At 50.6% G+C, this 13,898-nt stretch overlaps 4 protein-coding genes across 4 annotated transcripts; 2 read left to right on the top strand and 2 right to left on the bottom strand.

The window, feature by feature from the left end:
- Window positions 1–170: 170 nt before the first annotated feature.
- Window positions 171–2,126, bottom strand: N7537_009047 (sulfatase family protein; the record flags this gene model as incomplete). Its single annotated transcript, XM_056900101.1, has 5 exons — window positions 171–533; window positions 595–756; window positions 813–1,030; window positions 1,087–1,936; window positions 2,001–2,126. 5 exons carry the CDS (start codon window positions 2,124–2,126, stop codon window positions 171–173), a joined length of 1,719 nt encoding a protein of 572 aa, XP_056748769.1.
- Window positions 2,127–2,662: 536 nt separating this feature from the next.
- N7537_009046 (putative AMP binding domain protein) lies at window positions 2,663–8,736 on the bottom strand (the record flags this gene model as incomplete). Its single annotated transcript, XM_056900100.1, has 6 exons — window positions 2,663–3,614; window positions 3,671–4,274; window positions 4,327–4,536; window positions 4,588–8,462; window positions 8,598–8,620; window positions 8,677–8,736. 6 exons carry the CDS (start codon window positions 8,734–8,736, stop codon window positions 2,663–2,665), a joined length of 5,724 nt encoding a protein of 1,907 aa, XP_056748768.1.
- An 875-nt stretch (window positions 8,737–9,611) lies between these two features.
- N7537_009045 (40S ribosomal protein uS7) lies at window positions 9,612–10,631 on the top strand (the record flags this gene model as incomplete). Its single annotated transcript, XM_056900099.1, has 4 exons — window positions 9,612–9,745; window positions 10,002–10,185; window positions 10,254–10,368; window positions 10,429–10,631. 4 exons carry the CDS (start codon window positions 9,612–9,614, stop codon window positions 10,629–10,631), a joined length of 636 nt encoding a protein of 211 aa, XP_056748767.1.
- A 491-nt stretch (window positions 10,632–11,122) lies between these two features.
- On the top strand, window positions 11,123–13,596 carry N7537_009044 (SDA1 family protein; the record flags this gene model as incomplete). Its single annotated transcript, XM_056900098.1, has 4 exons — window positions 11,123–11,169; window positions 11,268–11,303; window positions 11,378–11,665; window positions 11,724–13,596. The coding sequence occupies 4 exons, from the start codon at window positions 11,123–11,125 to the stop codon at window positions 13,594–13,596; spliced, it is 2,244 nt and encodes a 747-aa protein (XP_056748766.1).
- Window positions 13,597–13,898: the final 302 nt, after the last annotated feature.

Raw genomic sequence — 13,898 nt, 5'->3', positions numbered from 1 at the left:
CGATCAGTTCGAATCAATCTACTTTCTTCAACATCTAGATCCACTCAGATGTAGCGTCGACTTGGCTGAAGATAGTCGTAAAGTGATAGTCATAACTTTTAATTGCCGCTATTTATGCATATCAACAGTATCACACATGTCAAGCCATAAAGACCAAGACACATCGAAGTTCACCACCCAAACAACTCATCCAACCCCCATCCCCTCTTCGCACTGGCCCCATAAGAATTGAACGTCTGCGGCCCCTCCGCTGAAATAATATATCCATGCTCACAAGACGAGAACGAAACCTTCGGCTGGTTCGCGTAGAAGGTATCAAAGCCGGAATCCAGCGCATCAGCAAGACTGTTCACTTTACCGGCTGGGTGCAGCTGTCGCCAGGGGTACCGGCATGCATCGCCTTCGCAGGACTTGAGCACGAGCATCAGTGCATCTAGCCGGGCTATTATTTGTGGTAGTTCGCGATTTGCGATCTTGTAGTTGGGGTGTTTGGCTGGGTGTGTGCCTAGATTCACGGTTTGATGGGGGTCGCCCTGGTTTACGGTGTTAGGGCTTGTTGCTGGATATACTGTAGGATAACAGGGCATGGCGTACCTTTAGATCGAAGAATTCTTTCTCATTTGTGCACCATACTGCATAGTATAGACTATAGTCATCGGCAACTAGTCGGATACCCTTGTAGGTGTTTCTCTGGTAGCTGTTATGTGGTTGGTCGAGCTTGTCGCTGGCATACCCGTAGATTCCTTCTGGTACAGCCTATATTCAATGTTAGCTAGTTGTTTTCCTGTGTTTCTGTTATGATAATTACTCACCAATCCCCAGTATTCAATAGCAACATGCTCGGTCCTATTGTCCGCCGTGCTGGCAGCAATGGTAGTAGGAATCTTCTTACCATCCAATCCATCTCGAGTCGCCCCGGCTATATTCAAGAAAGTAGGAGCAAGATCCGTATGGGAAGTGATAGCATCCAGAGTCTGATTCTTGCCAATACCAGGGCCTCGGACGATGAGAGGGACGTTAATATCGGTTTCTATACGAGTTAGCATCCATATCTACACATGCTCCAGAGAATCAAGACCGACTCACCATAACCACAGTTCTTGCCAGGCTGCATCCGATGCTGACCAAGATGATACCCATTATCTGTCGAAAAGAAGATGTAGGTATTATCCAGTTCCCCGACTTTCTCCAACTTCTCAATAAGCTTCCCAATCATCTCATCAACAGCCTGCAAAGCCCGCAGCCGACACCGTTGGAATTCATCAATATAATCAATATGCGTCTGGTTCAACTCAGGCACATTCTGTACCCAGCTAACCGCATTCTCAATCAGCGTATTAAAGCTCTCATCGCGCGGCGCTCGCACATCCTTAAATAAGTCCGCATGTCGTGGCGCAAACTCGGGTTCACCGAACCAATTCGCGTTCCGCGTAGAATCATGAGATCCATTCGAGTGCGGCGCGTTCGGCGCAACCGTCAGCATCCAAGGTTGTTCGTGTTCAACTGCTTCGTCGATGAAACCCTCTGCTTTTTCGGAGATCACGTCTGTCGAGTATTTCCCGTCGTACTTAACTGGTGCTGCTCCGTTGCGCGTCATCCGTGCGTACCAATATCGGTATGTGTACGGATCTAGGAGGAAGTCTGAGCCGTTGAACCCTCGTACGTAGGGAGCGTTGTAGTTGTCTTCTGTGTGTGCGTTCCACATCTTGCCCACGTAGTACGTGTTATAGCCTGCTTCTTGCATCCATAGTGGGAGGTAGTTGTCGTTCCAGCCGGCTGAGACCACTTTTGGGTAGCCGCCGTAGGGAAGTCCGACATCTGTTACATTGGTGTTGTGTGGCATGCGGCCGGTCCAGAGGTTGGCTCGGGAGGGACAGCATAGGGCGATTGAGCAGAAATGTTTAGAGTAGCTTGTTCCTTGTTGGACGAGGGTTTCCTGGTTGGAGTGTCAGAATAGGGGAGAAAGTAGGGCTTGGAATGGAATGGGAATATAGACTCACCTGCAGCTTGGGCATGTGCTCTAAACCGCCCACATATTTACCCTGATCGTCCGTCAGAACGAAGAGAATGTTAGGCTTCTTGGCAACAGCTAGAGTTGTCAATAGCAGCAATGTCAGTAAATTCATGGCTGTGAAATTGATGTTACTCGTTCAGCTTGAGAGCTGGGAGCAGCTATATACCTCGGTTTAGTTCTTTAGCTTCAAGCAATGCGTCATGGGTAAAGATAAAAGAGTTGTGTGATTTCTCCATATAATTGCATATTATGGATCATCGAGATAGACACGGTAATGCTGTACAACGTACATGATCGGCATGTCGGTGATAGGTTAGAAGTTATGGGGGAAGTCGATCAGTCGGAGTATAATACAACAGACAACAGACGGACGTGGAGTATAAAAATGATCGGCGATTGCGAGCTTGCGGACGTCGATGGTGTTAGGGTGGGTCGAGATAATAATGATCCAACCCAAGAGAATTTTATCTACAACATTCGAAGAAAAGATATACTGGCTATGTACAAATTGCAATCATAGAGCTAAGGTATTGGGGATAAACCGGATAAAGAAGACGCAATGCTAGAAAAATCATAACTGTCAAGCAAACACGCCACGGGCAGCCTTTTCAATGGCAACAAATCATTTCAAATCTACAATGCATGCGCTCAATCCAAGTTCAAGCCTCGTAGTTGCCGATGTGGTGCAGCATTGTGGCTGCCTCTGTGGTGGACGTCATCACCGTTTTCTGCCCCTAGTGCCGACTGGTACATGAGAGCTTCTTGGGGCCAATCGTCGACTCTCCCGCTGTCCTGTGTGCCTGGACGTGCTGGCTCAGCATGGGCTGTGCCAATAGGCTGACCGTTGTTTTGGTTCCATCCCTGGCTAGGAGGTGGCTCCCGTCCCATTGAGGGGTGTTCATCGCTAGGATACCCATACGATTGAGGCTGGACGGGGGTGTCGGCCATATCAAAACTGAACCGGAAATCCCGGTCCGCGTTGGCGGTACTCGCGGTGGAATCCAATGTGCCATAGTGATGATCATCAAACTCGGTTACAATCGTGGCGGACTGTGGCTCCTTGATGTGAGGCACAGCGGGGTTAGGCTTCGGGACAGGAGTGGCAGCCACACTATTGTCAGTGGCACTTCCAAGTTCATGCGGCATAGACCCAGCGTGGTCGCTGTGATAACTAGCCGCGGGATGACTGGTCTCCACCAGTGTCACCCCAGCTGGAGAGCGAGGGACACCCGCGTCGATGTCCGGATTCATTGTAGACTGTCGGATGCTGATGCCCATGGTGCTTCCAGGTTTGGAAACTCGGCTCATACGATGCTGGGGCATGTCCGCAAATGGGCTATCGCCCTCCAGGTCACGAATGCTGAACTGAGCAATGGTTCGCAGCTTCCGAGTAACCCACGAGGCGAGGACCTTTCCACGTTGTTTCTCGCCCAGACGGGAGCGGGGGAAGTCGCCCCGGGAGACGAATGCGACAATATCCGCAACAACCTGGTGCTCCATGAGGATAGCATCAACAATGACGGGGACAAGGGCGGCTAGATAGGCCTTGCGGGTAACCTCGACAACGACGACAACCAAGCCACCAGCTTGGAAAATAGCACTGAGAATGTCATGTTAGCCTCTATGTCTGATCTGAGAAGAATGCCATTTACTTACCATCCTCCATTTACGATGTTGCGGTGGCAATTCTCTACGGAGTTTTCAATGTCCATAGGGAAGTGGTTGAGTCCATTCACCTCAAAGGTCTCGCCGATGTTGCCAAGGAGGAACAGTACTTGCATATCAACTGGCTGGCCGCCAGGACCGATCGGCCGAGTAACGGTGTGAAGGAAACCAAGATCACCAGTACGGACGTAAGGCACGCTGGGATCGCCGTCTGCAACTCTGCCGTTCAACCGCTCCGAGTCAAATTCTTGCTTTGATTTGTAGAATCCCTGAGCGCAAGCGTCGGACTGGACCCAGATCTCACCGTACTCTCCAACATGTGCGAGAGTGCAGGTCTCCGGGTTAACAATCGCAATCTGTGTGTTGACTGGTACCATACCCGAATCCTGTAGCAAAAGCGCGGTGGGATCAGCATCGGGGTCCACGGGGTAGATAAGACCTTGACGGAGGCTTCGCAAGTCGAGCCATAGCTCGATCGGCTCAATGCACATGTATGACCGTGTGGTAACCATCGGGTTGAGAACGTGCGAGTAAATGACGTTGATCGAGGTACGGTCCAAGCTGGCGTTGGCGAAATGTAGGCGCACCTTTCCATCTGTGTAATCGGATTAGCTTCTCTTCATGGCAGTGATGGCGATGATACGTACAAATATCCGTTCTAGGTCGGCCCTCCGCGGAAATCATGAGGTTCTTCAATTCTTGAAGCTGGAAGCCTTTTCCAGCCATAGCACTCATCGCATAGTCCAACATCTGACTGGTGGCGTAAGTGTCCTTGATCTTGTACCGAGCAAGTGTTACGAAGAGTGTCATTGGGTTTTGAGCGAAGTCGACTGGCGAAACAAGATACGTAGGTGCACCTGGAGTAACACGTTAGAATGGAAATCTTTGTAGGTTAATAGCAAACTTACCGACGAAAATGCCCATCAGGCAGGTGTGTAGAAATCCGAGACCCAGGGTACTTCGGACGCTTCCAAGCACTGGCCTCGAGCTTGTCATTTGGCAGGTTTCTTTTTGAACCTTGCACATGCCCATGATGGTTTCATGAGAAATTTGGACCGAGATTCTTCGCTGATCTGGGGTCCAATAAGTCCAAACCAGAGCGGGCTGGTTCGCCTGGAGCCAGGTATCCTTCACAGTGTAGCCGAGCTCGCGACATCCATGGGACTGCTTTGATGGCTTTGTGGTGTTGTAAATGGCAGGTACACCAATGCGAAGAACTTGGGCGGACTGCTTGATATGTTGCGACACAAGCTTCTGCCTCATGACATGATCAACCTCGGTATTGACGATGATGGCCTTGACGTTGAAGTCGCTGATGATGTGCAAGAATGCAGGGGCATCCTCTGAAAGACGGTTTTGATCGATAGGAGCCATCGGGATAACAACGGCACCCAAGCACAGACAAGCATGAATGGCATAGATGTACTCTTCCGAGTGGGTGTACATCAGCACAAGATGATCTCCTGGTCGCACTTTCACCTTGTTTTTGAGGTAGGTCGCCACTGCAGAGACCTTTAGGTCAAATTTCTTCCAGGTGACGCCCTTTCCTTCCTTTCCACGACCATCGATTGAGCAGTAAGCCAGTTCTTCGGCTTGGCGGGAAACTCGCCATTGAAGAAGGTCCACAATGGTTTTGAAGTTATTCAATGGAGTGGAAGTTCGGTCATCCATCACCACATCGCGATAATCCACACCCGAGTATTGCTTTTCCTGATAGGCAAGCAAGTCTTGTCTTGATGCCAGAGCAGTAGGGGACCAGATTCCACCCTCGGGGTCAACACCGACCGGCAGATTCAATACTGATCGTTCAACTCCAAACTTGACATGCACCGCTTGCAGCATGCCGGACTCGAAATCTTTACGACAGAGCATGTTGCCAATTTCTTGTCTGCCGTTCTTGGTGACGCGCGGCAGACTGTTTGGGGCTGTGAGTAGAACACAGTACACTCGCAGATGATGCTCTTGGTACAATACCTCCATACACCTGTCGGCGAGCGAATCAAGGAGAACCGAGTCGAGCTGCCTTGGCGGACCACCAGAAGTTGTTGGCGCCGTGGAGGCCGAGTAAGACTCCAAAACAATAACCGGAAGATGTTCTTCGTTGACAAACACATCAAACGCAGTACAATCGTGAATTTTCGGCACCTTCTTAAGAATGCTAACAGTTAAGTGTTGAACGAAGAAGTATCGATGTTCCACAATCTCTTGGCCGTGTTCAACCCACTCCACTTTTTGGCGGAGACGATCCTCGTAGAGACCAAGTATGAAAAGTCTGCCCTCAATCACACATCCGAGCAGACCAGTGCGCAGGAACTCAGGTTCCACGAGTATCGGGGTTGGGTTAGGCTCTTCGAATTTGTAGGGGCGAGCGTGGAAGATGGCCTCTGTGTGTTTTGGCAATGCCCAGAAGCCACCAGAAAGAGAGGGCGAATCAACCCAAATCTCCCCAATAACATTTGGTGTACAGAGGAGGTTAGTCTCCGGATCAACGACGGCGAGAGTTGCGTCGGGAATTGGGTAGCCGAAAGCGCCAACGCGTACAGCATGTGGCATACTGCTGGCGTACTTTCGCGCATCCTCACCCATAGCCAGCACAACCACTTCATTGCTCTTCAAGGCCTCTTTGTCTAAAAGGACTTCACTAAGCTCGTTCTTGGGGCTCTGCTTGATCGTAGAAACTCGTGATCCACCGCTCAGAAGACTACTTCCGAACGCAGTTTTGGTCTCAGATTTGGTAAGGCTCTCGTCTTCTTTCTTAGCGTCATCACGACTGGCTGGGTCCATTTCATGGGTCAAAGCACATCCCATTCGCTCTTCACCACCTAGCCAATCACGCATACTAACAACCATACCTCCATGTTCTGGCAAGCAGAGCATCGGAGCCACAATTTCTCTAGCCCGTGGGTTTCTCATTGGACGAAGCCATCTGTCTGCCAGGATTTCATGGAACTCAGGGTCGAGAGTAAGGGTATCGATGAGACAAATTTTGACGCTGCTGAAATTGGGCTCCGAGTTCTTCTTGAAATGTCTTGTCGACATCGGATCTTGCTGGTAGTTGTATGTGGCGATCTTCAAGCCAGAGTAATCGGTCGCCATGACTGATGCCTTGTACTTGGTGATGAGATGGGCATATAAACCGGGTGTTTCTACCGCCCGGTCCTCGTGCCAAACGGTCGTATGGCCACCGTAAACGGTCAAGAGAATGGCTATGATCATACCAATTCCTTGTCTTGGATCAAGGTAACTGATGATAGTCTCTCCCTTAGTGCCATACTGCCTAGCGTTTGACTCCGCAGGAACTGTAGAAATGATCGCACTCAGGCATGCCATTTGGTGCATGATGGTTCGGTGGCTCATCACAACACCTCGCATATCACCCGTCGGGGCTCTTGCAAACTCGATATAGGCCAGATCAGGGACCTGCAGCGCAGGCGTATCGTCCTTCTTCTTCGGATTGAAACTGCCGAACTCATTCGTCTTCCACCACTCAACTCCTCGTGGCCAACTGAGCTTTTGTGCTGTGATATCGCGTTGGAAGTTCTTCAAGTTGTTCTCGGTTGTCAAAGCCAGGTGTGCCTGGGTCGAGGTGAGCACGATATTCAGACTTGTGTAGTCATCCAAGCTGTTGATAGGCACGGCGACAACTCCTGCAATAAAGCAACCTAAGAGCGCGACAGCGAACTCGATAATCTCAGTTTCGCGGTAGATGAGAGCGACGCGATCTCCACGATATAGATTACTCTTATCACGAATGACTTGAGCAACTTTCTCTGCGCGGCTAGACAACTTTTCCCACGTTATCGACGCAACCTCCTTGCCCTTTGCATCTAACACCCAATATGCTGCCTGCTTGGGGTGAGCTCGAGCACGGTGCCGTAAGACCGTGGGAAGGTTGTCGAAGTTGGACATGGGTACATTTTTGTCGTGCGGATCGTTCAATGCGAAAGGAATCTCCCGAGGTTCGAGGGGAAGTAAATGTTCAATAGCCGGTCCATGGTGAAGATCCGCCGCAGCAGGCATCAATGGCGGGGCCATGTTTGCTGTTGGCGAAAAGGCTTCCCCAGACTGGGAATAGCGGTGGAAGCCACCGCCATAGCTATCCCTGTAATCATCATGCTGTTGCCCCGCAAAGTCGGAAAAGTAGCCTTGTTGGGAATCAAGCATTGTTGACTGTCGCGTGGGTCCTCCAGATGCTGGATCGTAAGGTGCCGCACCATCGTCCGCGTACTCGGGTTGAGCGTGTTCGGCGGTGGCATACTCCTGAGGATATCCCTGGGCGTACTCCTCGGCGTACTCCTGAGTATACTCGGGCTGAGACATATACTCGGGATGAGAATTCGGGTTGAACGCGTAGTTCTGACTCATCAAGGTTGCCGTTCTGGAGCCATCCTGGCCTTGCGACACTGGGATCGGCGGTTTGGGAAGGAATAGGGAGTCATAAGAGCTTCCCGAAGGCGCGCGATCATGGGCTTGGAGCATGCCTTCTCTGCTATGAGACCCCAGCGATGCCTGCGACTGATCTTGCGTATGTATACCGGCACCTTGGGTATATCCGACGCCTCCGCTGCCCTGCGAGCCGTTGTAACTGCCTGCGTAGATGGGGGAAGCGATGTGTGGCAGGGAAGAATCGGCAGTTGGTGGGCGAACGCTCAACATGGCCGGCGGGGCCCTTCCAGGGCTGGCTGGGGATGCATCGTAGCCAAGACCGGCCTGTTGATTGATCTCAAGGGGCTTGTTGGGGCCGAAATATTGCGAGAGTAGGACCGTACGTCGCTTCTGGTATCTTGTCGTTGTTAGTTTTCCAATGTATCTGCTGGTCCAGGCAGCCCCTGTCGAAGGAACCGTATCTATAACACGGAACAATTGGCTTGTGATACTGCTTCTGGCTAGGGATGGTGTATCTAGGCATGCCGCTTACCCTTTCTCGGTAATATCGCCCTCCTGTCATGGGTCATGCATGAGCAAAAGGATACAATAAGTGCACGGAGTGTACATACCTCCAATTCGCGATCTAGGTTCCGCAAAGCGGCCTGGATCTCGGGAGACTCTTCCGCCATTTGGAAGGAGGGTCGGAAAGCCTCAATTCGGGGGTATGTATCAAAAGCGCGGGGGAGAGATGGGGGTACGAAATCAAGAACGCCTCATCGCAATGAGCGTCTCGAGGGCGCAGAAGAGGGGTGGCGGATTTGCCAAGTGCAGCCCTGATAGCCGCAAATTGTATTTACCGGGGTGTAAGTCGAACAACAGTCAATCCGTCGTGTCTCTAGTCTTCGCGCAAGACACCTGCAACGTCACCCGCTAAGGCGGTCAGGCGAGCCGAGAGCGTGAGACATGCGATGGAGAGACTATAGCTCCATACAGATATGGCTGTCTCAGTTATATATAGAACATGAACACTACATACTATGTTGTACATCTATACTATGAAAGTCTATTACATTGAGTTCCGATGAAAATTGTGGCTGCTCAGGTACTGTCTGACTTGGGTGTATCGTGTGTCTTAGTCCAGGCTCAGAACTACTAGAAATGAGACACCAATTCACAAAAATTCGGGACTAGGTTTGTGTATTCAGATGGAGGATTTGTCTAGAATTGCACATATATAGGATTAATATTGAATCAAATCCTAATAGTGTTCAGTAGGACCAGTAGACTAGAAATGTGATCAATATAAGGCTGTGGTTATTTCGTTTTCCCTGTCAAAGCGCTGATCATAAAGTTTGATTATTCAGGCAATAAGGCGACAAGGCAGTAAGGCCACAAGGCATAAATCAGGTGATCTCCATTCATCAGCCTACCCTAATCACATGACCCCCGCACAACCTAAGCGAGTCACACCAATTTCTTTCTTGGATACCCGGAACCTCATCGACGTTCAACCACCAAACGACAACCCGGTCATTTTCCCACGAACCCCTCCCGCACAGTCAACATGTCCGACAACGGGGACGTCGAGGTCGCCGCCTTCCCTGTCCTGCCCAAGGAGGTTCTGGCCGAGCAGGGCAGCATCAAGCTGTTCAACAAGTGGAGCTACGATGATGTCGAGATCCGGGACATTTCCCTGACGTGAGTCTTTCTATCAGGTCCTCTATGCGCCGAGTGAATTCTTGTTGTGTGCGAGGAGGAAAAACGAGTTGAATTGGTGGAATGGCAAGACTTTTTCGACAACTTGAAGGGGGATATCGAAATTCTGTATCGGAGGAAACACAACACGATATGGGACTGGTTTTCTCTTCGCACACAGCAGGAAATCAACAGCGCACACAAGGACCGGCAATTGCGCGACTATCAGGTTTACAGAGGTGCTGACCCGCCATCATAGCGACTACATCCAGATCCGCTCCCCCGTCTACCTCTCCCACTCTGCCGGTCGCTATGCCGCCAAGCGTTTCCGCAAGGCTCAGTGCCCCATCATCGAGCGTCTCACCAACTCCCTCATGATGAACGGCCGCAACAACGGAAAGAAGCTCCTCGCTGTCCGCATCGTCGCTCACGCTTTCGAGATCGTATGTCCTACTCCGACCAGTTCAACCATTCAACTATCCAATCCAGACACTAATCTTCAATTTTGCAGGTCCACATCATGACCGACCAGAACCCTCTCCAGGTTGCCGTTGACGCCATCGTCAACTGCGGTCCCCGTGAGGACTCCACCCGTATCGGTAGCCAGGGTACCGTCCGTCGCCAGGGTATGTGAAAAAAAAAAAAGCCTGTCTCGGCAATGATATCAAATGCTAACTCCATTCCAGCCGTCGATGTGTCTCCCCTCCGTCGCGTGAACCAGTCCATCTCTCTGCTCACCATCGGTGCCCGCGAGGCCTCTTTCCGCAACATCAAGAGCATTGCTGAGTGCCTTGCTGAGGAGCTGATCAACGCCGCCAAGGGTTCTTCCAACTCCTACGCTATCAAGAAGAAGGACGAGCTCGAGCGTGTTGCCAAGAGCAACCGGTAAAGGGGTTGTGTTGGATTTGTTCTCCGTTTGGTCCTCTGTTTGCGTATACTGGAGTGGACGGGGTTTTAACCGGGATTCAGTGGATTCGCATGCATCTGCAAGGCTGTACATAATGTGATACAGTCAAGGAGGAAGCACGATCTTAAAAAGGGAATGCATTCGGACGGCTTTCTTTGTAGTTGTGATGCGATCATGAAGACCTTGGGTCGTAAAGGCCTATTTCCTAAAAAGAAAAAATTTCTTTTATTCTCGTTTTTGAATGGATCTAGCAATATAGATCGAACGTGGATCAGAATGTAGAATGTAATAAATGATCAGATATCTATTGTCTCGATGTTTACAATTTGATATTCGATAGTTCTAGCCAAATCAGATATTGCCAAGGTTGAGATTTTCCATCGCTTATCGATACGAAGAATACGGAGAAAAAAAAGTTTCGGACTTCCAACATACCCTTTCCCAACCACCACATTGTTATTACCACCGTCAAAATGGTGAAAAGAAAGCTTGGAGCCTTGGAAAAGGTTGAGGCTGATCTGTATGTCCATCTTGTCTGAATCTGAACCGATGCGCCCACGATCAATCGATCAGAGGCTTCTGGCCGTGATGCTAACATCTTTCCTTTGCGATTCGTAGGCCCAATTTGCAGCACAAGATTCGCAGGGATCCCAAGTAAGTTATACGCAGAGATTTTCAATGATCTATCGCACTCGATCGGCCGCTAATTGCCGCTTTGCGCCATTCAGGTCTTATATCGAGGATTTCCGCGCCCAACACTACCAATATGAATCCCACCGTGAGATTTTCATGGCGGCACCCTCATCCGCTACGGATACCGGTGTGATTTCTCTTCGGGATCTCATTGACTTCATTTCCCATGTGGCCGATTGTTACCCAGGGATCTGTAAGGACTTCCCGCAACAGCTCATTGACATGCTCATGCAGCACCACCTGGTGTTGGAGACAGAGTTGCGGGAGAAACTGGTCGGAAGTTTGGTGCTCTTGAAGAAGAAGGATCTTATGGATTCAGCAACGTACGAAGACGCACTACTCTCGTTACTTCCCTACTATTTATTCTAACCGCTATTCCAGGCTTCTCCACACTCTCTTCCCCATCCTCATCTCTACACCTAGCAAGACCCTGCGCGCTCTGCTCTTCCAGAAGATTCTCTCTGAGCTGCGAACCGCAAATTCAAAGACCACTAACCACAAACTGAACCGAACTATGCAAACCGTTCTATTCAACTTGGTCACATCAGACCGCACGTCGGCTAAAGGCCTGTGGGCAATCAAGATCACCAGAGAGCTATGGAAGCGCCAAATCTGGACCGAGGCTAAGGCTGTTGAAATCATGAAAGAGGCAGCCTTGTCGCAAAATGAGAAGGTCATCATCGGTGGAGTTCGTTTCTTCCTTGGCGGCGATAAGGAGCGCGAGGAATTGGAGGATGAAGACAGTGACGAAGAGGTCAATGTTGGCCAGGTTAAGCACCAACTTACCATCAACAAGAAGACCAGAAAGAAGGCTCGTGTCGCAGAAAAGGCCATCAAAGCGGTCAGGAACAAGGAGCGCAAGAAGGGCAATCCTGCTCCCCTCAACTTCTCCGCGCTTCATTTGCTGCATGATCCCCAGGGATTCGCAGATAACATGTTCTTCAAGCATCTCCAGAACGGCAAGTCTAAGTTGAATTTGGAGCAAAAGCTCCAAGTGCTACAGCTGGTTTCCCGCCTGGTCGGCTTGCACAAGTTGCACATCATGCCGCTTTACTCTTACTTCCAAAAGTTCCTTACACCCCGCCAACCTTCCGTGACTTCATTCCTGGCATCCCTGGCCCAAGCCTCCCACGACTTGGTGCCGCCTGATGTTCTCGAGCCTCTGGTTCAGAAGATTGCAAATGAGTTCGTGTCCGAAGCATCTGCAGGTGAAGTTGCGACAGCTGGTCTGAATGCCATTCGTGAAATTTGTGCCAGACAGCCTTTGGCTATTGATGAGACTCTGTTGCAGGATCTTGTCATGTACAAGAAGAGTAAGGATAAGGGTGTCATGATGGCCTCCAAGGGTCTCCTCAGTCTTTACCGTGATGTTGGTGCGCAGATGCTGAAGAAGCGTGACCGTGGCAAGGAGGCCGCAATGAGTCTGCGCGCTGGTGACAGACAAGAGAGACGTTACGGTGAGCAGGCGGCTGGCGAAATCGAGGGCCTGGAACTCTTGGCCAAGTGGAAGGACGAGGAGCGCCGCAAGAAGAACATCGAGAATGGTCTTCCATCTGATGCTGAGGATAACGAAGAGGAGAATGACGAGGCCGACTGGGCAGCCTGGAACGTCGAAGATGACGAGGACAGTGATATCGATGGGGAATGGATCAATGTGGAGGACGATGTTGAGATTGTACTGAGCGACTCCGAGGATGAAGGCAAGCCGGCATCTAAGAAGGCCAAACAGGAAGAAGAGGCCAAGAAGGACGCCGAAAAGCAAGCGGAGACCGACAAAGCCATTGATTTCATGAAACTGGCCACCACCCGCATTCTCACTCCCGCTGATCTCGCCAAGCTTACGGAGCTTCGCGCCCAGGCAGCAGCTGAGGCCACTCTTCCAGGCAACAAGGGCCGCGTCGCTGCCCCATGGACCTCACGCCATACCGATGACCCATTGACCGCTGGCGAGATTGAGGGTCTTGCTGCCCTATCTGCCGCCAAGGCCACTCGCGAGGAACGTATTGCTCACGCCAAGGAGGGCAAGACTGACCGCTCTGAGCATATGAGCAAGGAGGCTCGTCGCAAGGAACGTAAGGAGGAGCAAGGAAAGAGTACTACCAACAAGGAGAAGGCTCGCAAGAAGAACTTCCTCATGACGCTGGGTAAGGCGCGTAGCAAGAACAAGAGAAGTTTGGTGGAGACCCGTGCTGTGCTAAAGGCTCATGTCGATCGTGGCAAGAGAGGTGGACGCAGAGGAAACGTTGGCCAGTGATAGGCCTTTCATGTCCTTTAAAAATAATGATTTGTTATATACAGTACATTACTTTTGTTACAGGCTCGCAGGATAGACTACCAAGAGCATATACTACCCTCACAGCCATGGTTTTACTACATTTCGAATCCGACCAGTTTAGAAAGATTACTTAGAAAGACTAGTATCTTTGTAAAAGAAGTCCACTAACCAAATGTAGTAGATTGGGCTCCAAGACGCGATCTAAGTGGGGTGGTAATATGCGATCAACGCGTACCGCGTTAAGTGGCGTCCCGTTGCCCGAGCAGCCCTCGATTTTCCTT

The sequence above is a fragment of the Penicillium hordei genome, assembly GCF_028827395.1.
Source record: "Penicillium hordei strain IBT 12815 chromosome Unknown utg000005l_segment0_segment0, whole genome shotgun sequence".
Taxonomy (NCBI): Eukaryota; Fungi; Ascomycota; class Eurotiomycetes; order Eurotiales; family Aspergillaceae; genus Penicillium; species Penicillium hordei.
Note: the sequence above shows the minus strand (reverse complement) of the source record. Positions and strands in the feature narration are given on the sequence as shown.